Source organism: Lacerta agilis, chromosome 2, assembly GCF_009819535.1.
Source record: "Lacerta agilis isolate rLacAgi1 chromosome 2, rLacAgi1.pri, whole genome shotgun sequence".
Taxonomy (NCBI): Eukaryota; Metazoa; Chordata; class Lepidosauria; order Squamata; family Lacertidae; genus Lacerta; species Lacerta agilis.
The window spans coordinates 118,068,963-118,095,989 of record NC_046313.1 but is presented as its reverse complement, the minus strand read 5'-3'; the positions used below and the strand labels follow the sequence as shown (position 1 = coordinate 118,095,989).

Here is a 27,027-nt window from a genome sequence, read left to right as displayed (position 1 = left end):
CAGAAGATCTTGGGTGCGCATAAGATCTTGGGAGACTCCAGTGTCTCTGCCACCAGTGACTGAAGCCAGAAAGGCCCAGATGCTTGACCTGGTGGTGCTGGAGCAGTTCCTGGCTGTTCTCCCCCTGGAGATGGAGAGCTGGGTCAGGGAGTGCGGAGCGGAGACCAGTTTTATTTCTGTCTCACTGTGCAGTCCTTGAAACCTCCATGGTTCTAAACACCTCATTTGCCCTCACGGTGCATCTTCCTTGAAGTGGGTTCATCTGAGATCAGGTGTTCCCTGGAAGTTATTTTGTGCAAAAACTACTAAGCACTAAGTGTGGGTGAATAATACTCCCCTTGTCACCCAACTGCCTCTCAGTTGTATTTAATGGATTTTTGATATTTTGATCTTCGTATTTCTAGTGACCTTCTCAGACTCCTTAGCCAAAAACTCCTGGTTTTAGGAATGGGAACCATTCGCTATTTCTGTTTGGAAAATTCTGCAGTTTCTCAGATCCACAACCCACCTGAATAACGACAAGACCTGCTATAAACTAAACATGTTTAATAGCACATCGCCTGGAGAGAGAGAAGAGAAAGCAGTAATTTTCACCAGATTTGTGTGTTTTGATAAGAAAAATAAAAACTTAAGCAGAGAATTAAGGCACAAGGAAACAAGTAAGTTGACCAGTGACCTTTCACAAGTGGCAAGACACAAAACATACATTAATGCCTAGGAGATATTATTACACATCCAAAGTAAATATTTATCAGCCCTACTCTCACTTGTGAAAGGAGGCTGATCACCCTCAAGGCCCACTAGCATCAACTTATTTCTAAATCGATACTGACGCTTCCCGCCACCCCAACTTTTTACTGAGGAAGGAAAGAAGGATCTTTCCACAGTAGGGCTTTAGAGGCACTGAGTACTAAAAAGGTTATGTTGCCACCAGCACCCGTATCTCAAAATAAAAACAATCCTAAAAGTTTAAAATAAAATAAATAAAACACAAGGTTCATCGCAACACATGACAGGATCTGATTTCCTTGCATTGTTTTGATTCATGTTCAGAATCATAGTTCAGAGTTGGAAGGGACCCAAGGGTCATCTAGTCCAACCCCCTGCAATGGTGGGGTTGAGTAATAAAAATAGAAAAACCGGGGGGAAGAGTGTGGGGTGGAAGGAAGTCTTAACAAAGTTCTGGTTTTCTCATGCTTAGTTCGATGTTTTGTTTTGTTTTTCAAATATCGAAATGTCAAGTTCTTGTAGGTTTTTTTAACGCTACACTACACTGGTGCCTTTAGCACATGCCCAGTCTGCTTATGGGATAACACAGCCCTGCTACAGAGTGACTCCTCTAATGAGGGATGATTTCTCACTAAATCTCACAAATCGTATTCTTGTGCAAATTCCCTGAGGGGGCGCAAAACTGGCGCGCCACCCGAATCCACATCAACGCTCCAAGACATGATGGACAAATCTTCCCCTCTGTGAGTTTGCTGGTGCCTCTTCAGTGTACACTTATCAAAAAATCTCTTTTCGCACTCCATGCACTGATGCGGTTTTTCTCCCGAGTGGATCTTCTGGTGCCTGGTGAGATTCTTCCTCTGGCTGAAGTTTTTCCCACACTCCGGGCACTGATACGGCTTCTCCTCCGTGTGAACTTTTTGATGGGAACTCAGGCTCGAGCTTTGGCCGAAGCTCTTTCCGCACTCCAAGCACTGATACGGCTTCTCGCCGGTGTGGATTCTCTGGTGTGTGAGAAGGTGGTGCTTATCGTAAAAGCTCTTGCTGCACTCCAGGCAGCTGTAGGGTTTCTCTCCCGTATGGGTCCTCTGATGAGAAGCAAGGTTCGTATGATGCCTGAAGTCTTTCCCGCACTCCGGGCAGCTGTAGGGTTTCTCCCCAGTGTGCATTCTTTGGTGTATAAGGAGGTGTGATTTGTAGTAAAATCTCTTGCTGCATTCGGAACAGTTATAGGGCCTCTCCCCAGCGTGGATTCTCTGATGTGAGGTAAGATTGGAACTTCGATGGAAACTCTTTCCGCACACGGAGCATTTATACGGTTTCTCCCCCGTGTGGATTCCTTCGTGGGAAGTAAGTTGCGACCGCCGAATGAAGCTCTTGCCACATGCCAAACATTTGTGTGGCTTATCCCTTGAGTGAATCAACTGGTGGAGATTGAAGACGGATTTATCGCAGAAGCTCCGACTGCATATCGAGCAGTTATATGGTTTCTCCCCGGTGTGCTTTCTCAGGTGGGAAGTGAGGTTCGTGCTCCTGTTGAAACTCTTCCCACACTCCAAACACTGATACGGCCTTTCCCCTGTGTGGATTCTCTGATGGGAAGTAAAGTTTGCGCTCTCCCTGAAACTCTTGCCGCAGTCCAGGCATTTATAGGGTTTCTCTCCCGTGTGGATTCTCTGATGGGAAGTAAGGTTTGAGCTCCTGTTAAAGCTCTTCCCGCACTCCAGGCATTTGTAGGGTTTCTCTCCCGTGTGGATTCTCCTGTGAGCATTAAGGTCCGATTTCTGGCTGAAGATTTTCCCGCACACTAGGCAGATGTTCCTTTCCTTTCCTTTTGGTTGAACTAGGTTTTTACAGCAGTTGCCATCCAGCCAGGAGGTCTTCTTCCCCGTTTCTGTTGGGTTTCCCTCCTGCTTCGTTGGTTCCTCTTGATTTCCGACGTTCTCTTCCATCTCTTGAAACTTGTTCCTCTCCAATGATGGCAACATGCATGGTCCATCATCTTCCCGATTGTCCCACCCATCGCCTGCTGGAATAGAGATAGAAATCTGGTAACAGCAGGGATAATAATAATAACAATATCGAAAATTCTTTCTAGTAGCACCTTAGAGACCAACTGAGTTTGTTCCTGGTATGAGCTTTCGTGTGCATGCACACTTCTTCAGATACCTTAACAATAATAATTACCAGGAACAAACTCAGTTGGTCTCTAAGGTGCTACTAGAAAGAATTTTCGATTTTGTTTTGACTATGGCAGACCAACACGGCTACCCACCTGTAACTGGAACAATAATAATATTTATTATTTGTACCCCGCCCATCTGGCTGGATTTCCCCAGCCACTCTGGGCGGCTTCCAACAAAAATCAGATACAAAAATATCACACATTAAAAACTTCCCTAAAAAGGGCTGCCTTCAGGTATTTTCTGAATGTCAGGTAGTTGTTTATCTCCTTGACCTGTGATGGGAGGGCGTTCCACAGGGCGGGCGCCACTACCGAGAAGGCCCTCTGCCTGGTTCCCTGTAGTTTTGCTTCTCGCAGTGAGGGAACTGACAGAAGGCCCTCGGCGCTGGATCTCAGTGTCCGGGCTGAATGATGGGGGTGGAGACGCTCCTTCAGGTATACAGGACCGAGGCCGTTTAGGGCTTTAAAGGTCAGCACCAACACTTTGAATTGTGCTCGGAAACGTACTGGGAGCCAATGCAGATCTCTCAGGACCGGTGTTATGTGGTCCTGGCAGGTAGGGTCTCAGCCTGTATACCAGATGGAGCTGGTAGACAGCTGCCCTGGACACAGAATTAACCTGCACCTCCATGGACAGCTGTGAGTCCAAAATGACTCCCAGGCTGCGCACCTGGTCCTTCAGGGACACAGTTACCCCACTCAGGACCAGGGAATCCTTTAATCAATGCCCACCCAGTTCAGTGCTATGCTGGTTGGAGCTGATGGGAGTTGTAGTCCAACAAAATCTGGAGGGCACCAGGCTGGCTGGTGAAGGCCAAGTTATAGCTTAGCCATCTTCCCAGAATTTTAGTTATTTTTACTCAAATATCGGAAGAACGAAGATATTTGTCGCTTCCGGCTGATTACCCAACCTATCTAGAGATACCATCACACAGAAGGGCCAGTTTCACTCTGGCCAGGTTCCATATCCTGCCGTCAGCAGTTCTATATGGGAAGTATAGGCAAGTCCCCTTAGAAGACAGACTCTGTTTGTGCAATTCTGGAGAAACAGAGACCATCGCCCACGTATTTTTTCATTGTTCCCTTTATAGAGACCTCCGAAATGAATCTACCCTAAAGATATTTGACGAATTACCTGGACGATCTGAAGAACTGCAAATTAAATGGCTCCTTTCAGACTCCAACCCAAAGGTCATCGCTATGGTGGCAAGATTCTGCGCCAATGCTATCAGAATTCGATGCGCTTACACAGGAGGTACTTAAAATCAACTCCTGATCAGAGCCAGACAGACTCCGTTTTAATTTATAGTGTTTAGTAAATAACTAATATATAAAATAAGGATCAAAGGATGACTGATCCCTTTTAGACAAGTTATTTTAGTTTATTTCAAAATTTTAAATATTGAGGTTGTAATGCAATTTACTATGCTGGCCAGTGACCGTAATAAAGAATACTACTACTACTTTACTCAAACGTAAGATGAGCGCAGCTGGATCAGGCCTATGGACCATCTAATCCAGCACACTGTTCTCACAGTGGCCAGCCAGATGCCTGTAGGAAACCAGAGAGCAGGATCTGACCATTCTCCTGGTTCCCCCCCCCCCCAGCAACTGATATTCAGAAGCACTGCTACTTCCAATAGCAGAGCCATCATGGCTGGCAGCCATCAACAGCCCTCTCCTCCTTAAGATTGGTTGGCGGCCATCCCTGCCTCCTGCGGGAGTGAGTTCCATAGATGTGTGAAGAGGCACTTTCTTTTATCTAAATTGAATTTCCTGGCATTCAACTTCACTGCATGCCCACATGTTCCAGTGTTACGAAAGAGGGAGAAAAGCTTTCGTCTATTGGCCCAGTAAACCTGAAGGAGCGTCTCCACCCCCATCGTTCAGCCTGGACACTGAGGTCCAGCTCCAAGGCCTTCTGGCGGTTCCCTCACTGCGAGAAGTGAGGTTACAGGGAACCAGGCAGAGGGCTTTCTCGGTGGTGGCACCCGCCCTGTGGAATGCCCTCCCGTCAGATGTCAAGGAACTACTAAACAACTATCTGACTTTTAGAAGACACCTGAAGGCAGCCCTGTTTAGGGAAGTTTTTAAAGTTTTATTATGTTTTTATATGTGCTGGGTAGGGACGCGGGTGGCGCTGTGGGTTAAACCACAGAGCCTAGGGCTTGCCGATCAGAAGGTTGGCGGTTCCAATCCCCGCAACAGGGTGAGCTCCTGTTGCTCGGTCCCAGCTCCTGCCTACCTAGCAGTTCGAAAGCACGTCCAAGTGCAAGTAGATAAATAGGTACCGCTCCAGCGGGAAGGTAAACGGCGTTTCCGTGCGCTGCTCTGGTTCGCCAGAGGTGGCTTAGTCATGCTGGCCACATGACCCGGAAGCTGTACGCCGGCTCTCTTAGCCAGTAAAGCGAGATGAGCGCCGCAACCCCAGAGTCATCCGTGACTGGACCTAACGGTCAGGGGTCCCTTTACCTTTACCTTTATGTGCTGGAAGTAGCCCAGAGTGGCTGGGGAAATCTAGCCAGATGGGTGGGGTATGAATAATAAAAAATATTATTATGATTGTGATTTTTATGATTATCCACTTTCCCCATGGCATGCATAATCTTATAAACTTCTATCATGTTTCTTCTTAGTCACCTTTTCTCTAAATTAAAAAATCCCAAATGCTGCCACCTTTACATACAGAATCATAGGATCTTAGAGTTGGAAGGGATCTCTGAGGGTCTGATCCAGTCCAACCCCCTGCAATGCCGGAAACTCAGCTAAGCATCCATGACAGATGGCCATCCAACCTCTGCTTAAAAACCACCAAGGAAGGAGAGTTAGCTCCACCCCATTGACCAATTTGTTCACCCTTTTCCTGAACCTAACTGTCTCAACTCAGAGGGGGGAGTCCTACCAAGAGAGGCCACGCTCCTGGAGTTCTCCAGCATGACTTCCCTGTGGAGGGCTTTCTGTCCGGCCCCCAGCAGCGCCCACTCCTCGTTGGTGAAATAGACGGCCACTTCCTCGAAGGTCACAGCGGCTGGATCCTGAGAGGAGGAAGGGGAAAGATCCGCTGTAAAAACAAGAGAAGCCCAGGAAGTGTGTTCAGGTGCTCAGCTCACAAGAACCCCCCCCCCCCCCCCCGCCCGGAGGAGATGTTTGCAATGGAGCAAGCGAGCTCTTCCCAGCAAGGTCCAGAACTTTGCGTGATAAGAAGAAGAGTTTGGATTTGATATCCCGCTTTATCACTACCCGAAGGAGTCTCAAAGCGGCTAACATTCTCATTTCCCTTCCTCCCCCACAACAAACACTCTGTGGGGTGAGTGGGGCTGAGAGACTTCGGAGAAATGTGACTAGCCCAAGGTCACCCAGCAGCTGCATATGGAGGAGCGGGGACGCGAACCCGGTTCCCCAGATTACGAGTCTACCGCTCTTAACCACTACACCACACTTGCCACAAAACAGGCTAGAGCTCACGGCTTCTGTCTAACGAGTGGCCAAAAGCTTTATTAACTTTGGCCAACTCGAGGTTTGTTATTGTTTGAGGGCAATCTAATAAGAGCCTCCTGGATCAGGCCAGTGAAGATCCCTTATGTCAGGGATTGCCCGGCTCCTCACGAGGAAAGGGAGAGGAGAGGCCCTACTCGGGAGGAGAGCCGGGGCAAGCGTATTCCTTGGGAGGAACAAGGGGAGAGAGGTCCACCTCTCGAGGAAGAGAGGGACAGGAGGACTACTCGAGAGGAGGGGCTGGTTGGAGGTCCTGCTCAAGAGGAGGACTGGGAGAGCAGCTCTTTGTGAGGGCTCTCTACACTACAGGGAACCCCAGTCCACAGACTCCTCCTCTAGCCTCTCGCCTGAGCTCTCTCCAAGGGAGGGGGATCTGCGAAGGCTTGGAGACTCTGGGCAAAGACCCAGCACCACCAGCCAGAGAGGATCCGAGGAAGAATGGCCGCTTCCGGCACCGGCACAGCATCGGGGGTTCAGGGGGCACCGCAGACGTCGTTTTAGGGTGCCGAGACTTTGGTGTTGGGTGGCAAACAGGAGAGGGTCACTTCCGGATTCTGCAACTGACTGAGCGGTCATGTTTTGAACTAGCTCTACACTGTACATAGTTATGCACATTAAATAGTCTTAGCTACTGAAGGCTCTGTCGTTACTCATGAGCAACACTTGGGAAGATCCTGACACCTTAGGACCGGTGTTATATGGTCCTGGCAGAAGAAGAAGAAGAAGAAGAGTTTGGATTTGATACCCCGCTTTATCACTACCCGAAGGAGTCTCAAAGCGGCTAACATTCTCCTTTCCCTTCCTCCCCCACAACAAACACTCTGTGAGGTGAGTGGGGCTGAGAGACTTCAGAGAAGGGTGACTAGCCCAAGGTCACCCAGCAGCTGCATGTGGAGGAGCGGAGACACAAACCCGGTTCACCAGATTACGAGTCTACCGCTCTTAACCACTACACCACACTGGCAGCCGCTCCCAGTCATCAGTTCAGCTGCCGCATTCTGGATTAGCTGCATTTTCCAAGTCACCTTCAAAGGTAGCCCCACCTAGAGCACATTGCAGTAGTCCAAGTGGGAGATAACTAGAGCATACACCACTCTGGGGAGACAGTCTGCCGGCAGGTATTCTCAACAGCTCCCTCCATTTACAGCCCCATGGAGATGGAGCTCAGCCTCTCCAATCTTGAGGGGGACGAGGAGACCTGGTGGTAAGTCATACGAGGCCACAGGAAGTCTCCTGAGAACCAGTGTGGTGTAGTGGTTAAGAGCGGTAGACTTGTAATCTGGGGAACCGGGTTCGCATCTCCGCTCTTCCACATGCAGCTGCTGAGTGACCTTGGGCTAGTCACGCTTCTCTGAAGTCTCTCAGCCCCACTCACCTCACAGAGTGTTTGTTGTGGGGGAGGAAGGGAGAGGAGAATGTTAGCCGCTTTGAGACTCCTCCGGGTCGTGAAAAGCGGGATATCAAATCCAAACTCTTCTTCCTGACCCGGCACAGCCTGGTGGGATGTCGCCCTGGGCCACACAGACCAGTGCAGCCCGGCAGGCAAATGTCTCACCGGGAGAAGGCCCGGTCGGCTTCCTCCCAACGCAACAATCGTCACACATGCAACATGCATGCTGCTGTTGCTTCTTTGGGGCACCTGGTTAGCCACTGTCCAGGACTTGTTCTCCTCGCACGGTCCTCTCCCTACCTGAGCAGGCAGTCCAGCAGCCGTTTCCGACCCACCGGAAAGAAATCTTTCAAAGAGCATCGGTGACGTCCTCTCGTTCTCTGTGAGGTGGTGGTGGGAAGAAACATTGAAATTGTTGAAACAAAATAAAATAAAAAATTCCTTCCAGTAGCACCTTAGAGACCAACTAAGTTTGTTCTTGGTATGAGCTTCCGTGTGCATTGAAATTGAAATTGAAATTGTTGTGAAGCACCCTGAGTTCTGCAGGTGGAAGGTGGTATACAAATCTAATGATTTTTTTTAAAATTGTGCATTAATGAACTCTGCATAAGGCTGGACACAATAATAATATAAATTTATTATTTAGAAGACTTTTAGAAGACATCTGAAAGCAGCCCTGTTTAGGGAAGCTTTTAATGTTCAATATATTGTATTTTAATATTCTGTTGGAAGCTGCCTAGAGTGGCTGGGGAAATCCAGCCAGATGGGCAGGGTATAAATAAAAATATATTATTAATTATTATTATTATTATTATTACTACTACTACTACTATTTATATCCTGCCCAACTGGATGGGTTTCCCCAGCCACTCTGGGCGGCTCCCAACAAAATATAAAAAACATGAAAAAACCTCAAAAATTTCCCTAAACAGTGGGGTGTTCATAATGCCAAGGTTGCAGGTTTGATCCCTGCACGGGACACCTGCCTATTCCTGCATTGCAGGGGGTTGGACTAGATGACCCTCGGGGTCCCTTCCAACTCTGTGACCCCTCTGCACAAACACACAGCGGGGTGTGGGGTCAGTCAGCGAAGCATATAAACAGCTCATTACGTTCCAGGTGCCCAAGGAGAGACTCGGTGGTCTTGGAGCAGTTCCTGTAGGAATTTCTCCTGGGAACGTGTAGAATCGTAGAATTATAGAGCTGGAAGAGCCCCAAACGGTCATCTAGTCCAACCCCCCTTGCAATGCAGGAACCCCAACTTCACACAATTAGGAAGAAAGGCATCCTCTCTTACCCAGCGAAACGCCCCGACTTCGAATCTCGTGGGCGACGCCAACGGAGAGCAGCTTCTGACAGGGATTGGATGGGGCGTTCTCCAACTCTGAGGAGGTGACCCCTAGGAGTGGGCCTTGCACCTGAAACAGAAGCAAGGATTCCCATGGAGGGGAACAGGTCAAGAGGAACAATCCATGTGGATCATCAAGAAAGGAACCGAAAACGAAAATCACAATGCCGTCATACAACTCTATGGTGCGATTGCATTTGGAATTCTGTGGAGAGTTCTGGTCGGCTCGCCTAGGAAAGGATACTGTCGAGTTGGAAGTGGCTCAGAAGTTTAAAAAATTATGCGGCGGCATGGAGAAAAGGGGAAGGAAAAGTTTATTTCTCATTCTCTCGTAACACTAGAAGTCGTGGACACCCCAGGAAGCTGAATGTTGGAAGATTCGGAACAGATAAAATGAAGGACTTTGTCACCCAGTATGTAGCTAAACTACCGTATTTTTCACCCCATAAGACGCACTTTTTTCCTCCTAAGGGAATATATCTGTGTCTTATGGAGCGAATGGTGGTCCCTGGAGCCAAATTGCCCAGGGGCCAAAAGCAGATAGTGCTTTTTATTTTACAAAGAGAAAAAGGGGTGTTGAAAGGACCCCGCTCAGCAGCTGATCAGCAAGAGATCGGGAGAGAGATAAGAGTCCCGGCTCCCTTTCAGCCCCGCCCTCCTTTGTTGAATGTGCTGCAGAGGGAGGTTGTTTGTTTCCCCAGCAACATGTGACTGGCTGATTAGATTATCTGTCTGGAAACTGTAGAAATGGCTCCCTTTCCTTCAGAAGCTGCAGAAATGTCAGTTGAACCCCATAAAAAACGGGGCTTTTCCTCTTTGCTTTTCCCCCTTTGCAAAAGAAGCTTTGCTTTTCTCCCTTTGCAAAAAAGGTACAAAACTTTTAGCTGATCCTCAAAAAAACCAGGGCTTTTCCCTTTGCAAAAAAGCTGCAAAACTTTTAGCTGATCCTAAAAACAAACAAACAAACAGGGCTTTTCCCTTTACAAAAAAGCTGCAAAACTTTTAGCTGATCCTCAAAAAACAGGGCTTTTCCCTTTGCAAAAAAGCTGCAAAACTTTTAGCTGATCCTCAAAAAAACAGGGCTTTTAGAGGAGGAAAACCAGAAAAAAAAAATTCTTGTTTCCTCCTCTAAAAACGAGGTGCACCCTATGGTCCGGTGCGCCCTATGGAGCGAAAAATACGGTATGAAGGAAATTCTCCACCCCCATCATTCTGCCCGGACGCTGAAGTCCAGCTCCGAGGGCTTTCTGGCAGTTCCCTCCCTGCGAGAAGTGAGGTTACAGGGAACCAGGGGGTTCGACTAGATGGCCCTTGGGGTGTCCCTTCCAACTCTATGTTTCTATGAGTCGGTGATAAATACCGGGAAGGGACATGCGAACTCAAGTGTGACAAATCTGGCACCTCACGGACAGACCAATCTGCCTACATACATCGTGAAATATCTCTCTTTGGACAAGTCCCAGAACGGGCTGCTAGCAGCTGGGCATGTCAGAATAAAATCTTCTTGCATGCATTTTCCAACTCTCCAAACTACTTGGATGAAAAGACAGCTCTCTCTCTCTCACACCCGTTTCTCCTCTCCCTGCTTCTTTCCTACCTCCTGGCTCAGGAGGAAGCCTTCTGCCAGGGCCACCGCCTGGGAGCTGGTCTCGGCTCCGCATTCCCTCACCCAGCTCTCCATCTCCGGGGGGAGGACAGCCAGGAACTGCTCCAGGACCACCAGGTCCAGGATCTGAGCCTTAGTGAGCCTTTCCGGCTTCAGCCACCGACGGCAGAGACTGTGGAGTCGGCTGCAAACCTCTCGGGGCCCCTCGGCTTCCTGGTAGCAAAATTCCCTGAACCGCTGGCGCTGAGGGTCTGCGCTGGTATCCGCCTCATCCGGGATCCTCTGCACGGTCCCTTCCCAGCATCTCCCACTGCATCCAGACTGCATGGGGTCTTTTCCTGCTTGCTCCGCTTCCTGGCTGGGCACTTCCATTGTGGAACTGAAGGAAGAGGCAATGCCTCAGTCCCACAAGGGCATTCTCCTGCAGGAAAGAAAGCACCCCCCCCCCCAGAATCAGGGAAGGCCACAGGCCAGGTGATTTTGCACCGTTCCCTTCCCTTAGAAGCATTTACCTGTCGCTCTCTTAATAATAATAATAATAATAATAATAATAATAATAATAATAATAAATTTTTATTTATACCCCGCCCTTCCCAGCCAAAAACCGGGTTCAGGGTGGCTAACACTAATTAAAATCACAGCAAAAACATAAACGCAATCAATTTAAAATAACAGATTAAAATACAAAGTTAAAAATTCAATATTAAAACTGCAGTCTCAATTTTCAAATAGCCCACCAATAAAAGAATGAAGCATAAGTATCACACAGAAACCAACCCAAAGGCCAGGTGGAGCAGCTCCGTCTTGCAGGCCCTGCGGAAAGATGCCAAATCCCGCAGGGCCCTGGTCTCTTGTGATAGGCTGTTCCACCAAGTCGGGGCCAATACTGAGAAGGCCCTGGCCCTAGTTGAGGCCAACCTAGCATCTTTGTTGCTCGGGACCTCCAAAAGATTATTATTTGAGGACCTTAAGGTCCTACACAGGACATACCAGGAGAGGCGGTCCCTTAGGTACGAGGGTCCTAAGCCGCATAGGGCTTTAAAGGTCAAAACCAGCACCTTAAACCTGATCCTGTACTCCACCGGGAGCCAGTGCAGCTGGTAGAGCACTGGATGAATGTGGTCCCGCGGCAAAGACCCGGTAAGGAGCCTCGCCGCGGCATTCTTCTCACCAGGTGTGCTTTCTTCATTTTCTTTTTTAAATCAAAAATTTATTGGTTTTTACAATTTTAAGCACATTTCATAAGAGTTAAATTTTCCATACTCCCCCCTCTCCCACCGAGGGGAGCAATTATCCAAACCCCCCTCTCACAGGAGCACATACTAATACATTTCAAATTTAACAAATCAACATACTGAAAATCGTTGCTTGAGCCGGGCCCTTCTCCTAGGCCAAGCATTCTTGCTTTTCTCAATTTCATTATCGATTGACTTCCTCAGACCCCCCCCCCACTGAATTCATAAACAAACCTATTTACCAGATTTTCAAATTCATAGTCAATTCTAATTTTACATCACAATAAAAAAATTCCTTATCTTTTTAAACAAAATCATACATCAAACTTAATTCCTAAAATTTTTTACCCAACCTCAGCCTCTAAATACTTCTGAACCTTTCGAAAACCCTTATCAAATTTTACCTATTCAAACTAATTTTATAAACCTTAATTTTTTTTCTACCCCCTTCCCTCCCTCCACTCTAAACTTTTTTGGCTAATAATTCTTAACATTTCTCCATTGCACCAGCATCCAAGTCTATCCGTCTAAAAATGGTCCAAGGCCTGGAAACGATGCCTTATGAGGAACGGCTTAGGGAGCTGGGTAGGTTTAGCCTGGAGAAGAGAAGGTTAAGGGGTGATATGATAGTCATGTTCAAATATATCAAAGGATGTCCTATAGAGGAGGGAGAAAGGTTGTTTTCTGCTGCTCCAGAGAAGCGGACATGGGGCAATGGATTCAAACTACAAGAAAGAAGATTCCACCTAAACATTAGGAAGAACTTCCTGACAGTGAGAGCTGTTGGACAGTGGAATTTGCTGCCAAGGAGTGTGGTGGAGTCTCCTTCTTTGGAGGTCTTTAAGCAGAGGCTTGACAGCCATCTGTCAGGAATGCTTTGGTGGTGTTTCCTGCTTGGCAGGGGGTTGGACTGGATGGCCCTTGGGGTCTCTTCCAACTCTAGGATTCTAGGATTCTAAACCATATAGAGAGAAATATATCAAAAACATGTCCTTTTTAACCCCCTCCAACCCTCCCAAAAACCTGGACCCAAAAGTTAAAACATGCTATCTTCTGTTTTTGTCTTGTCTCTTGCAAAGCAATCTTCCATGTGGCATTCTCATAACAGAGTATAAACCAAAGTGATTGCACCTCTTTTCTTTTCTTCTGAAATATAAAGCTTCCATTGTCCATTTCGTTTACATCATCTTCCTATTTTTGAAACATTCCTTTTGGATCAACATCAACATTCTTTAGCAGGGGGTCTTAGCTGGTTTTTCCTCTTAGACTTTCTCCTCCTTAATTAGTACTGGTCAGATGTGCTTTCTTCAGTGTATGTATTTTTCGCTCCATAGGGCACACTGGACGGGTCCCAGGGCGGGTTACAACATTAAAGCACAATACTGAGAACAGTTTTAAAGCCAGGTCCCTGAGTTTACACCAGACCAGACTATGTCAAAACACACACAAGGTCTAGGAACTCTGTGCATCCCCAGAGGAGCCACAGAATGACAGGGAATGGCCTTCCCAAGGAAACCCGCACCTGGGGAGTGGAGTTTGGATGATGGTGGGATTCTCCTGCTCTCTGCCCTCTCCACCCCCCCCTCCCCGCTCTCTAGGAGCATCAGACTTTCGGGGTGGGGGGCTTCTGTGGACCACCTGAACCTTTCTGCATGCAAAACCCCGGAAACATAAAATAAAAAATATTTAAATACCAGTTGCTTGGGGAGGGGGACAGACTGCTAGCTCCTGACCAGGACAGTCCTCCCGCCTTCCCCCCCCCCACTGGCAGCGGCTCTCCCCCTGCCCCGCACATAGCTGCATGGCTGTCAACTCCCCCCCCCCATTTTAAGGGAAATTCCCTTATTCCGAATAGGATTCCTCGCAAGAAAAAGGAAAAGATGACAGCTATGCATAGCTGGGCCTTTGCCTCAGAGTCTTGCCTGCCCCCTCCCCAAACTTTTAGCAGGAGGGGGATCCTGGGGACCTGATTGAGTTCTGTGCAGCCGTGGGTCGCCCCCACCACAATTGAATGAATGCATGCATGCATGCATGCACCCAGCCGTGCATGCACCCCCGCCCACAGCACATCTCCTTACCTCTCTGCAAAAACCTCCTCTCTCCACCATCCCAAAATTGGAGGAGGAAGTTGCTCCCCGACCCTCAGACAAGGGCCCCTCTAGGAATGCAAAACAAGCCAGTTTCTCTCTGTCTCTCTCTGCAATTTTTTTTTTAAGGCCACCAGGAGTCGTCCTGGGGATTGGAGAGGTTTCGGGGAAGGTGGGGCATTGCATTGCAACGCTGCCTTTCCCAGCCCTCAACCCTCCCTCTTCAAGACAGGCTGCCTGCTCCACAGGGGTGTTGTTTTCCTCTTTACGCAAGGGTCCAAAGCAAACAAGATGAATTTTAACAGGGAGAAATGTAAAGTACTACACTTGCGTAAAAAAATAAATGAAAGGCACAAATACAGGATGGGTGACACCTGGCTTGAGAGCAGTACATGTGAAAAGGATCTAGGAGTCTTGGTAGACCATAAACTTGACATGAGTCAACAGTGTGATGCAGCAGCTAAAAAAGCCAATGCAATTCTGGGCTGCATCAATAGGAGTATAGCGTCTAGATCAAGGGAGGTAATAGTACCACTGTATTCCGCTCTGGTCAGACCTCACCTGGAATACTGTGTCCAGTTCTGGGCACCACAGTTCAAGAAGGATACTGACAAGCTGGAACATGTCCAGAGGAGGGCAACCAAAATGGTCCAAGGCCTGGAAATGATGCCTTATGAGGAACAGCTTAGGGAGCTGGGTATGTTTAGCCTGGAGAAGAGAAGGTTCAGGGGTGATATGATGTTGTTGTTCAGTCATTCAGTCGTGTCCGACTCTTCGTGACCCCATGGACCAGAGCACACCAGGCACGCCTATCCTTCACTGCCTCCCGCAGTTTGGCCAAACTCATGCCAGTCGCTTCGAGAACACTGTCCAACCATCTCATCCTCTATCGTCCCCTTCTCCTTGTGCCCTCCATCTTTCCCAACATCAGGGTCTTTTCCAGGCAGTCTTCTCTTCTCACGAGGTGGCCAAAGTACTGAAGCCTCAACTTCAGGATCTGTCCTTCTAGTGAGCACCCAGGGCTGATTTCTTTGAGAATGGATAGGTTTGATCTTCTTGCAGTCCATGGGACTCTCAAGAGTCTCCTCCAGCACCATAATTCAAAAGCATCAATTCTTCGGCTATCAGCCTTCTTTATGGTCCTGGGATAGGGTTGCCAGGTCTGCTTCCAAAAAATAGTGGACAAGCAGGGGGGGGTGTTAAGGTAAATTAAATTATATATTTTCTTACAAACATTTTAACACATATTAAAATACCATTTCATCATAAAGCTTTTGAATAAAAAAAGTTCCACTATTTTATGAAAAAAATAGTGAACATAATGTGAAAAATTATGGTGCTGGAGGAGACTCTTGAGAGTCCCATGGACTGCAAGAAGATCAAATCTATCCATTCTGAAAAATGTGAAAAAGTGGACTGTCCACTCAAATAGTGGACACCTGGCAACCCTATACCTGGGAACATAGAATCATAGAATCCTAGAGTTGGAAGAGACCACAAGGGCCACCCAGTCCAAGCCCCTGCCAACCAGGAAACACCATCAAAGCATTCCTGACAGACAGCTGTCAAGCCTCCGCTTAAAGACCTCCAAAGAAGGAGACTCCACCACACTCCTTGGCAGCAAATTCCACTGTCAAACATTATAAACTTCCCTAAACAGGACTGCCTTCAGATGTCTTTCGAAAGTCAGATAGTTGCTTATCTCCTTGACACGTGAAGGGAGGGTGTTCCACAGGGCAGGCGCCACTACTGAGAAGGCCCTCTGCCTGGTTTCCTGTAACTTCGCTTCTTGCAGTGAGGGAACCACCAGAAGGCCCTCGGAGCTGGACCTCATTGACTGGGCTGAGTGACGGGGATGGAGATGCTCCTTCAGGTATACTGGGCCAAGACTGCTTAGGGCTTTAAAGGTCGGCACCAACACTTTGAATTGTGATCGGAAACATACTGGGAGCCAATGTAGGTCTTTCAAGACCGGTGTTATGTGGTCTCAGTGGCCACTCCCTGTCACCAGTCTAGCTGCCGCATTCTGGATTAGTTGTAGCTTCCAAGTCACCTTCAAAGGTAGAGTGCATTGCAGTAGTCCAAAGGTGATCTAGCCCGTGGTGAGGGATAACTGAGCACATTGGGCAAAGCTATGAAGATGTTATTGACACTCCCAACTCCCTTCAGCCTTTGTTACCAAAGTCGCTTTAAAAATGCAGACAGAGCCCAGACAGGAATTCTGATTAACACTGTACTGAGTCAAATTGAGCAAAAACAGCATATAATTTGAGGAGAAAGGAACAAGGGAAGTTTTGTCTTTTTTTAGGGCAGGCCTCGTACATAGGAGGAAGACATTCAATAATAATAATAATAATTTTTTGTTTGTACCCCGCCCATCTGGCTGGGTCTCCCCAGCCACTCTGGGCGGCTTCCATCAAATATTAAAATACATTAAAAATATCACAGATTAAAAACTTCCCTAAACAGGGCTGCTTTCAGGTATTTTCTGCATGTCAGGTAGTTGTTTATTCCCTTGACTTCTGATGGGAGGGCGTTCCACAGGGCGGGCGCCACTACCGAGAAGGCCCTCTGCCTGGTTCCCTGTAGCTTTGCTTCTTGCAGTGAGGGAACCACCAGAAGGCCCTCGGCGCTGGATCTCAGTGTCCGGGCTGAATGATGGGGGTGGAGACGCTCCTTCAGGTATACAGGACCGAGGCCGTTTAGGGCTTTAAAGGTCAGCACCAACACTTTTAATTGTGCTCGGAAACGTATTGGGAGCCAATGCAGATCTCTCAGGACCGGTGTTATGTGGTCCCGGCGGCCACTCCCAGTCACCAGTCTAGCTGCCGCATTCTGGATTAATTGCAGTTTCCGGGTCACCTTCAAAGGTAGCCCCACATAGAGCGCATTGCAGTAATCCAAGTGAGATATAACTAGAGCATGCACCACTCTGGCGAGACAGTCTGCGGGCAGGTAGGGTCTCAGCCTGCGTACCAGATGGAGCTGGTGGACAGCCGCCCTGGACACAGAATTAACCTGCGCCTCCATGGACAGCTATGAGTCCAACTAAACACAGAGGGAAAACTGCCTCAGACTATACTGCCAGCATCTCTGACTTGATATAAGATACAGCAGAATGGTAGCTAGGGTCAGAAAATGAATGTCGTTCTTGATATCTGTTTCCCAAAGTGTTCATAATTAATAAATGCATATGACTCATACAAAAAACAAACAAACTACACAACCAATCAAAGAATGTGTACCTCAATGAAGATCATGCAATACTATCTGGTCTCTAAGCAGCAGCAGCAGCAGCAGTACCCCTCTTAGCTAATGTAATAACATTAGCAGAATTAACCCTTAAGTTGCAAACTGTATGATCCCTGCTGCTGCACTGCCAATACCCCTGGCCATTGGGCATGCTGTGACTGGGGTGGGGTGGGGAGATGCACTTCAGCAATGTCTTTGGGGGGGGGGAACGCGACAAAGTTAATTTACAGTGAGCAAAGCAAACACAACATTGCTAACAAAATATTTGTAAAATATCCAACAGTACTGCTCTACTTTACATGAGGAGAGGAGAATTAGGAGGTCAGAATTCTACGGCAGGGCACATGTTTGGCGAACATAATCGTAGAGTTTGGGGTGTCGGGGTGGGGGCTTCATAAGCTGTCTAAATCCAACCCCCTTGCTCGAGGCAAGACATCTTGAGCCACGGAACCCCCCAAAATATTGTTATGAAAACTTCCCGCGGGGGCAAGTAGAGACTGACCCCCAAGGCGGACGAAGCCTCCGTGCCCTCTGGCTACTGGAGTCCAGGGGCACTTTGATAATATGTGATTGTTTCCCAGCTTGAAAAACAACACACACAAGCCAGTAAGGCTAAAAACCTACTTTATTGTAGATAAAGTACAGAGTCTGTCTCTGCGCAGCAGCTCATTATTGCAGAGCTGTCTGTAAAAGCGTCCAGCATCTCCTGACGCAGGACTGAAAGTAAAGTACATCAGTAAATTACAATGACATCACCCCTGTGGGAAGACTGGTGGATTTCCCACAGGGTGAAATATGACTCTTAGTCAAGTCAAGTGACCTCGCTTCTTGCAGCTCGGTCTGTACTAATATCACAACAAATATTGGGTGAACTGGACTTCGCTGGCAGGCCTCAGGTCCAATCTTCTATGTCCTAGAAAGCAGGGTTGGAAAATTCTCCAGAGCCGCTTCCAAAGGAGACTATGAAAGGTGAGACTTTGGAGCTGTGATCCACGTTCCAACGCCCACAAAGGGGCACTGTTGCAGACACCAGCCCCGTAGCCTTTGGCCTCCCCAGCAGGACGACTCCATTGATTACCAGGTATTTTGCCATTGGTCATCTGCTGTTCTTCAAACCAACTCAATCTGTGTATGTGGAGAAGCCAGCCTTAAATCTCTTAGCCATCAACAGGTCTGCTCTTCAAGAATTTGCCTACTCTCTTTCTAATAATACCCCGTTCTGCATTAGTAAGACCTCCATCTCTGTAATCACGTCTCTCATGAGTTGCAGCTGCCTATAATTGTTCCCTGCATCTCTCAGCTCTACGCTCTACAGCTGGGAAGAGAGCATAACTGTCAAGTTTCGGATTTGAAAATAAGGGATCAGCAGCCTCACCTATCCCGGGGACAGTCACATGGCAGTGGTGGGTGGAGCCAGAAGCAAAAGTGGGCGGCACTGGTGTGAACGCGCGCAGTAGGCTTACTGTATTTTGGGAACGCTGCCCGTGGGCTACGACGCCTGTAAGCGCGGGAAATGGCTCCCGCTTGATTTGAGGCTGCTAGCAGGCCAGCAGGGGGAGGGAGAGGAGCTGCTTCCTTTGAAAAAACGGGAAATTAAAGGGATATAAAAAATAAGGGATAGCAGCGGGAAACTGCTTGAAATAAGGGAGATTCCCGGGGGAAATGGGATACTTGACAGCACTGGAAGGGAGGAGGAGAGGGGCCCTGCCGGTTTCTCTCCTCACAAGGGCCTGATTCTGTCTCGACTTCTTCCTCCTCCTGTTCTGGTCTTTCCCCCTCTCCATCTGACTCTTCCTCTTCCGAGGAGTGCCGCCACCAGTCTACTCCAGGTATGAACTCCTCCATTTCCCCAGGTTCTTCCGTGGGTGCAGCCTCGCCTCATCTGGCTCAACCCTGACAGCAGGAACCACTGTCATGGCGTGACAATGTCACATTAAAGCCTTGATGGCATTGCATTGCAGAGAACGATATCACAGCTAGAAAATAGCTGGTGGCTGAAAGATACGTTTCTCCCTCTCTTTCTGATTAATGGTTACTTGTTAGTATCCATCTACCCCTCTGGTGGCTTGGCTAGAATATTTGCTAGGAGGACAGATTTATTTGATAAAATGGACTGGGGGGGGGGAAAGCATAACAAAACTAAAGTCATTCAGTTTTTTCTACATTTTCCCCAAGCTTAAGTTTCTCCCCTTTATGGATTCTCTCTTAAAACCAGAGAAGCTCCACTCTGCTTGTAATGCGTTGCCTCCGTGTGGATCACTGGAGAGGAAAGTCATCCTCATATCTTTCTCATGTGCCTTCCACATCCCAAAGATGTCTCTGCCCTTCTCAGGATGCCCTCCCTTTGTGCACTCTCTGATGTCTAATAAGATTTATCTTCTGGCTGAAACTCTTTCCGCACTCTGGGCATTCGTGGGGTTTCTCCCCCGTGTGGATTCTCTGATGGTAATTGAAGTTGGTGAGTTGGCTGAAGCTCTTCCCGCACTCGGCACACTTGTACGGCTTCTCTCCGGTGTGGATTCTCTGGTGGGCACTAAGGCTCGAGCCGTCGCTGAACCTCTTCCCGCACTCCGAACATCGATACGGTTTCTCCCCTGTATGTACCCTCTGATGCCTTGCAAGGTTTATCTTCTGACTGAACCTCTTCTCGCACTCAGAGCACTCGTACGGTTTCTCCCCTGTGTGGATTCTCTGATGCTCATTGAGGTTTGAGCAATGGCTGAAGCTTTTCCCGCACTCAGGGCATTGGTATGGTTTCCCTCTAGAGTGAAGTCTCTGGTGGTAAGCAAAGCTGGTGGTCTGGCTGAAGCTCTTCCCACACTCGGAGCATTTGTATGGCTTCTCCCCCGTGTGGATTCTCTGATGATCCTTGAGGCTTGAGCTGTGGCTGAAGCTCTTTCCACACTCGGGGCATTTGTAGGGTTTCTCTTTCGCGTGTGCTCTTTGATGCCTGGTGAGATTTATCTTCTGGCGGAAGCTATTCCCGCATTCTGAGCATGTGTACGGTTTCTCCCCCATGTGGATTCTCTGATGTATTTTCAGGGTCGTCCTCTGACTGAAGCTCTTCCCACACGCTGAGCACTCATGGGGTTTATCCCTCGTGTGCACTCTCTGATGTCGCGTAAGGTTCATCTTCTGGCTGAAGCTCTTCCCGCACTCAGAGCATTTAAACGGCTTCTCTCCCGTGTGGATCCGTTGGTGCCGAGTCAGGTTTGTGCTCCGGTTGAAGCTCTTCCCACACTCCGAGCATATCAAGAGCGTCTCCCCTTCATGGATCATCTGATCTGTGCTAAAGATAGACTGCTTTGAACACAGGGTATTTCCTTTTTCTCTTCCGTGATATACTTGTGGGAGTGGGATTTCTTGGGAACAGACAGAATTCATCTTCCCTGGCTGTTCTGATCCAGCTTTCCTTCTCCCTTGACTTTCCCGTCCACCATCTGCAGGAATAAAGAAAGATAACCAGAGATAATCAGAGACTCAGATTGTCAAGTAGCTATTGTGCAATTTACACTACAGCTGTCTTTTTGTAAGGTGTTTCAGATTTTGCTTTTTGTGCCTCAAGATCATGGGTAGGCAAACAAAGACGCGGGGCCGGATCTGGCCCAATCGCCTTCTAAATCCGGCCCACAGACGGTCCGGGAATCAGTGTGTTTTTACATGAGTAGAATGTGTGCTTTTATTTAAAATGCATCTCTGGGTTATTTGTGGGGCTTAGGAATTAGTTCATTATTTTTTTCAAGATATAGTCCGGCCCCCCGCAAGGTCTGGGGGACAATGGACCGGCCCCCTGCTGAAAAAGTCTGCTGACCCCTGCTCAAGATACTCCAGACGGGGCGATCCATAATAAATAATAATGAAAAACTGCAAGGAAAGGGCCAAAACTGTCACGACTAATTTCTTTCAGGGAAGAAACTGGAAAGTGCTAGAAAGTGCTGGAAGATTCTGGAAGCTTCCAGCAGGTTAATTTCTAATACAGATATTGTTTTGATCACGACAAGGTCATGCTGAGCCAGGAGAGATAAATTCCTGTACTCAGCAAGCTGCTCTCTCTCTCTCTCTCTTTGCTTGTACATTGCATGTAACGAAGGTGGGGTTTTTTTTTTGCCTCAGTGAAGTTCTTCCTTTTACTGTGGATCTTCTGATTCCGCGTGGTTCTTTTTGTTTATTGCAAGACACCTTGCAGTTCTTGCAGATTGAGACAGGAGGATGCAACGATGCCTCGCTGTTAAAAAGAGAGTTTAAAACAACTCACAGAAATTAGGTGGGTCCTAAAAACCTAAGGGACGCGGGTGGCGCTGTGGGCTAAACCACAGAGCCTAGGGCTTGTTGCTCAGAAGGTTGGCGGTTCAAATCCCCACCACGGGGTGAGCTCCCGTTGCTCGGTCCCAGCTCCTGCCCACCTAGCAGTTCGAAAGCACGTCAAAAGTGCAAGTAGATAAATAGGTACCACTCCAGCAGGAAGGTAAACGGCATTTCCGTGAGCTGCTCTGGTTCGCCAGAAGCGGCTTAGTCATGCTGGCCACATGACCCGGAAGCAGGTGGTGTACGCCAGCTCCCTCAGCCAGTAATGCGAGATGAGCGCCGCAACCCCAGAGTCGGACACGACTGGACCTAATGGTCAGGGGTCCCTTTACCTTTTAAAAACACACACCTCTAGTGTCAAAAGCCTTTTCTGGGAGCTGTATAATGAAGGTGCCCGACACACCTCTCTGTGCACAAGAGGTTCCACAGCTTAGGGGGCCACACCACCTTTGATTGTGGAGGAACTACCAAGCGGGTCCCCTCTGACGGTATCGGCAACCGAGAGGGTCTTTAGGGAAGGAGGTGGTCTCTCCCGTACAGTGGTACCTCGGGTTACATACGCTTCAGGTTACATACGCTTCAGGTTACAAACCCAGAAATAACGCTTCAGGTTAAGAACTTTGCTTCAGGATAAGAACAGAAATTGTGCTCTGGCGGCGCAGTGGCAGCGGGAGGCTCCATTAGCTAAAGTGGTGCTTCAGGTTAAGAACAGTTTCAGGACCTCCAGAACAAATTAAGTACTTAACCCGAGGTACCACTGTATTTGCAACCTGAATTGTTTAGGGCTTATAAGCATTAACACGAGAATGCTTTGATGGTGTTTCCTGCTTGGCAGGGGGTTGGACTGGATGGCCCTTGTGGTCTCTTCCAACTCTGTGATTCTATGACTCTACTTTTTTTCTATGACCTTCAACTAGACCCAGAAATGAACTGGTCATGAATACAGCTGTTTTAAAACAGGGGTTATATGAGCTCTGCAGGTAGGGTATAGGATAAAGGACCCCTGGACAGTTGAGTCCAGTCAAAGGCGACTATGGGGTTGCAGCGCTCATCTCGTTTCAGGCCGAGAGAGCCGCCGTTTGTCCGCAGACAGCTTTCCGGGTCATGTGGCCAGCACGACTAAACTGATTCTGGAGCAACAGGACACCGTGACAGAAACCAGAGCGCATGGAAATGCCGTTTATCTTCCCACCACCGTGGTACCTATTTATCTACTTGCACTGGTGTGCTTTCAAACTGCTAGGTTGGCAGGAGCTGGGACAGAGGAATGGGAGCTCACTCTGTCACAGGGATTTGAACCACCATCCTTCTGATTGGCAAGCCCAAGAGGCTCAGTGGTTTAGACCACAGCGCCACCCACTCCCCTAAGATCTGTGGGTGACCCCAGCCACTAATCTGGCTGCTGCATTTGGGGCCAAGTAAAGTCTCTGTGTCGTCTTCAAGGGCAGCCCCCCGTAGATCGCATTGCAATAATCCAACTGGGAACTAACCAAGCGCATGGGGTACTGTGGTCAGCTGCATAAGTATCTTAATTTAAAATAAAAATAGAGCACACTGCTGTCGTTCTGCTCAAACAGAGCAATGAGTGAAGAGGGAAAAGAGTGGCTGAAATTCCTCCTTTCTGTGTCTGTCTGCTAGGGGAGAGCAGCGAGCTTTACACAGAAAGTTCAGATTCCCGTAATTCTCCTCCATGACTTCCCTGTGCAGGGCTCTCTGGGCCGGATCCAGCAGAGCCCACTCCTCCTCCGTGAAATGCACAGCCACCTCCTCAAAGGTCACCGGGCCCTGAAAGGCAAAGGAAACGGGTTGTCCTACTGGATAGCACAAGAATTCAGAGGGGAAAGACAGTAAAAGGTGGAGGAGAGGTTCTCCTCCAGGATCTGGAGGTTGGTCAGTGGTAGTCAAAAGTCTTCCGAACAGGCAGTTTTCATGGGAGCAAAGAGCATAAGAAGAACGTGCTGGATCAGGCCAATGGCCCATAAACCCCAACATTCTGTTCTTGCAGTGGCCAACTAGGTGTCTCAAACAGTGGGGTAGGAGAGCTGAAAATAACGCCAAACTACCGTATTTTTCGCTCCATAGGATGCACTTTTTTCCTCCTAAAAATTAAGGGGAAATATCTGTGCGTCTTATGGAGCGGATGGTGGTCCCTGGAGCCGAATTGCCCAGGGGCCAAAAGCAGATAGTGCTTTTTATTTTACAGAGAGAAAAAGGGGGTGTTGAAAGGACCCCGCTCAGCAGCTGATCAGCAAGAGATCAGGAGAGAGAAAAGAGTCCCGGCTCCCTTTCAGCTCCGCCCTCCATTGTTGAATGTGCTGCAGAAGGAGGTTGTTTGTTCCCCCCCATGACATGTGACTGGCTGATTAGATTACCTGTCTGGAAACTATAGAAATGGCTCCCTTTCCTTCAGAAGCTGCAGAAATGTGAGTTGAACCCCATAAAAACGGGGCTTTTCCTCTTTGATTTTCTCCCTTTGCAAAAAAGCTGCAAAACTTTTAGCTGATCCTAAAAAAAACAGGGCTTTTAGAGGAGGAAAACCAGAAATATATATATATATATTTCTTGTTTCCTCCTCTAAAAATGAGGTGCGCCCTATGGTCCGGTGCGCCCTATGGAGCGAAAAATACAGTATTTCACATCTAGCATCCAATGTGCCCTTTTGGTTTCAGATGGGTAGACGAGTCTAAAAAGCCCAGGACACAAGTTTCCATGGCCCTCCAGTGGCTAATTGTCCAGAAGTAATGTATTCAGTGTTAACTCTGGGAGAGTGCACTCGATTCTCACCCAACTTAGCCTCCTGGAATATATTGTGCTCATGTCTATGCGCGGTACCCGGGACCTCAACCTCGGCATAAGTGGGGCGGTCGCCTGTAAATGGAATTAAACAAATCTCTGCAACGATTACCTGATCCGGTGGAGAGTGTGCCACTTCCATTTCCACTCGGGCAGGAAGAGAATGAAGTCCTTTTGCCATCCCAGCACCTGGGGAAGAGAAAGGATGTGAGGATGTGGCATTTGTCCTTTCCTTCTAGAAAATACATAAATAAATAAATCCATAAATTTGGCGCTTTAGTTTGTGGGCTGAAGTAAAAATCTGTCTCCACGTTTGCTTTGGGCCTAGTTCAAGATGGCTGCTTTAGATTTCGGGCCTTGCGCCTCCAGGCCTCTGGAATCAGTAGCCAGCCAAAATCAGGCCCCCAGCATCATGGGGCTGGATCCAAAATGCTGATCCTACTTAGAGGAAGAAATGAACGCATCCGAGTTGAGCCACATTCACAATATACGTCGAGAGCGGCATTACACCGCTTTAAACAGCTTCCCGCAAAGGTTTCTGGGAACTGTAGCTGAAGGGTGCTGTGAGTTGTTAGGATGCCCTCACGGCACTACAATTCCCGGAGTACCCTGTGTAGACGGGATGGAATGTTAAACCACTCTGGGAATCGTAGCTCCGTGAGGGGAAGGGGGTGTCTCCGAACCAATCTCAGCACCGTCCTGAACTACAGTTCCCACAATTCTTTGAGGGAAGCCATGACTGTGCAAAGTGGTATCATAGCACTTTAAATGTTAGGATGTGAATGTGCCCTTAGGCGGGTCCATGAACTTCAATGGGTCTACTCTGAGTAGGATTAGCACCCAATACAAGTCCATGATGTCGAGGTTCTGCGTCCTGAAGCCTTTTTTTTTGTTGCGGTTTAAGAAGGGTTTCCCTGAGGAGTGACCCTCCTGGTCTGTCGGAATACGCTGCACGGATCCGCTATAGGATCCGCATTTGTTCATTTGTTTTAATGAGGTTTCGGGAACTACTTTTGGTATTATTACGCGCAAAAGCAAAAGTGAAAGTAAGAATGAATAGTTTGGTTTACCAATAAGATTAATCCGCCTTTATTTTGTAGTCCCGGTTATGTTCAAAGTTATCAATGAGCGTTAAACCTGCTTCCCGCCTTTTTGAAGGGCAGCAACAGTAATTTTATTGGTTGAGGCATTGATCATGATGTCACGTTTGTTCCTTAATAAAAGGCTGAGGCTCCCCCGCTTGGGCACGTTTTCCTGGGTTCTTTTGGTTTAGTCAGACGACGTTTTTCCTTAGTTCTTTCAGTTTAAGTTCAGGGTTTAGTTTAAGGGTATTGGGAGCGGGCTGGACGGGTTGGATGGATTTTTCCTTTAGTTAGAGTTAGCTCGCGGAAGATCTATTCGGTTTAGTTTTAGTTAGATTCTTTAGGTTTAGCCTAGGGTTAGGCTTGCGGAAGACATTTTCGGTTTAGTGTTATTTAGTTAGCCTCGCGGAAGATTGGGCGCGCAGGGACTGAGAGCTTAGGAGAACTTAGCTTAGGGGACGAGCCTACGCGGGTTCTGCCAAAGCCACTAAAGATATAACCGGTGTCTGTCTTTCTTTGGGGGAAAAGGGGTAAAAAAGGTTTAAATAATTTTTTTAGCTTCCTTGGTTTGATCTATCTAATTCAGATTCAGGGTATCCGATTATTCTCGAGGCAATATTCTAGTTAGAAGGCAACTAAGAACTCATGCACCTTCGGAGTCATTATCCGGCTTACTCAGCTTCCTTCGGATTGTGAGACTTGGCCGGCGCCCGTGCTCAAAAGCACGCGGAACGCTGGCCGCTTTTCCCGCTACTGGTACCTCGTGCATGGGCAGCCTAAGTTTGTGCACGAGGAGCTCCAGCACCCGAACCCCGACACTGGTCATTTATGGACATTAACTGTAAGGCTGTAAGAACAGTTTTAATTGTTCTTAATAGTTTTTGTGTATTTAATTTCACCTTGTACATGGCTCCGACGGCCTCAGGCTGGGAAGCGGTTTATTAACTTTTAAAATAAAAGATATGAACCCAAAGTCCCAAAAAAATAAGAGCGGGGGGGGGGGGGGACGACGACGACGACGACGACGACTGATTTAGATCCAAGAAATGAAATGCTACATGTATTTACAAAAAAACTTTTATTCATTTTTAATTTATGAGATTTATATAACCGCCACCCACCGAAAGACTATTTTTCAAAATTACTGTTTATCAAATTTGTATAACACCCTTCATCCGTAGATATCAAGGGGGGGGGGGTGTGGTTTGCAGCATTAAAAAAACAGGACAAAAACACAAAATACAGAGAGAATAATATAATCGTAGGGATGGAAGGGACCGCAAGGGTCATCTGGCCAAACCCCCAGCCATGCAGCCACCTCACCTAACTCCCTCCCCAATCCCACCCCTCTGGCCAACTTGAAATACATCCCCTTGACTCTTACCAGGAAAGGTAGTCCCTCCGTCCACCTTCTGCTGGGTCCCCCCTAACATTGACCTCAGTCCAGTGTCCGATGGGGTTTCTTCTACCCCAGAGAAATCTGTCATGGCTGCTATGGCTGAAGTCCCCTCCACCTGAAA

The 27,027-nt window shown here is 48.0% G+C and overlaps 1 protein-coding gene across 2 annotated transcripts; it reads right to left on the bottom strand.

The window, feature by feature from the left end:
- Positions 1-1,151: 1,151 nt before the first annotated feature.
- On the bottom strand, positions 1,152-27,027 carry LOC117042222 (zinc finger protein 501-like). Of its 2 annotated transcripts, XM_033141749.1 has the most exons (5): positions 26,892-27,027; positions 24,538-24,614; positions 23,291-23,417; positions 19,678-20,767; positions 1,152-2,487 (listed from the first exon to the last, which is right to left on the bottom strand). In XM_033141749.1, the coding sequence occupies exons 1-5, from the start codon at positions 26,992-26,994 to the stop codon at positions 1,368-1,370; spliced, it is 2,517 nt and encodes an 838-aa protein (XP_032997640.1). In that variant the 5' UTR covers positions 26,995-27,027; the 3' UTR covers positions 1,152-1,367. The 2 variants fall into 2 exon arrangements, with proteins under 2 accessions (XP_032997640.1, XP_032997639.1); XM_033141748.1 differs by lacking the exon at positions 1,152-2,487 and having other exon boundaries at positions 19,453-20,767; positions 26,945-27,021.

What these genes read in the sequence shown, in the direction of transcription:
- LOC117042222 (XM_033141749.1), bottom strand. Translation starts at nt 26,994, where the DNA reads ATGACAGATTTCTCTGGGGTAGAAGAAACCCCATCGGACACTGGACTG. An exon ending in CGGAGGGACTACCTTTCCTG is followed by an intron (nt 24,615 to 26,891) that starts GTAAGAGTCAAG and finishes TCTCTTCCCCAG; the next exon opens with GTGCTGGGATGGCAAAAGGA. An exon ending in CTTATTAGACATCAGAGAGT is followed by an intron (nt 2,488 to 19,677) that starts GCACAAAGGGAG and finishes TGCTCACAGGAG; the next exon opens with AATCCACACGGGAGAGAAAC.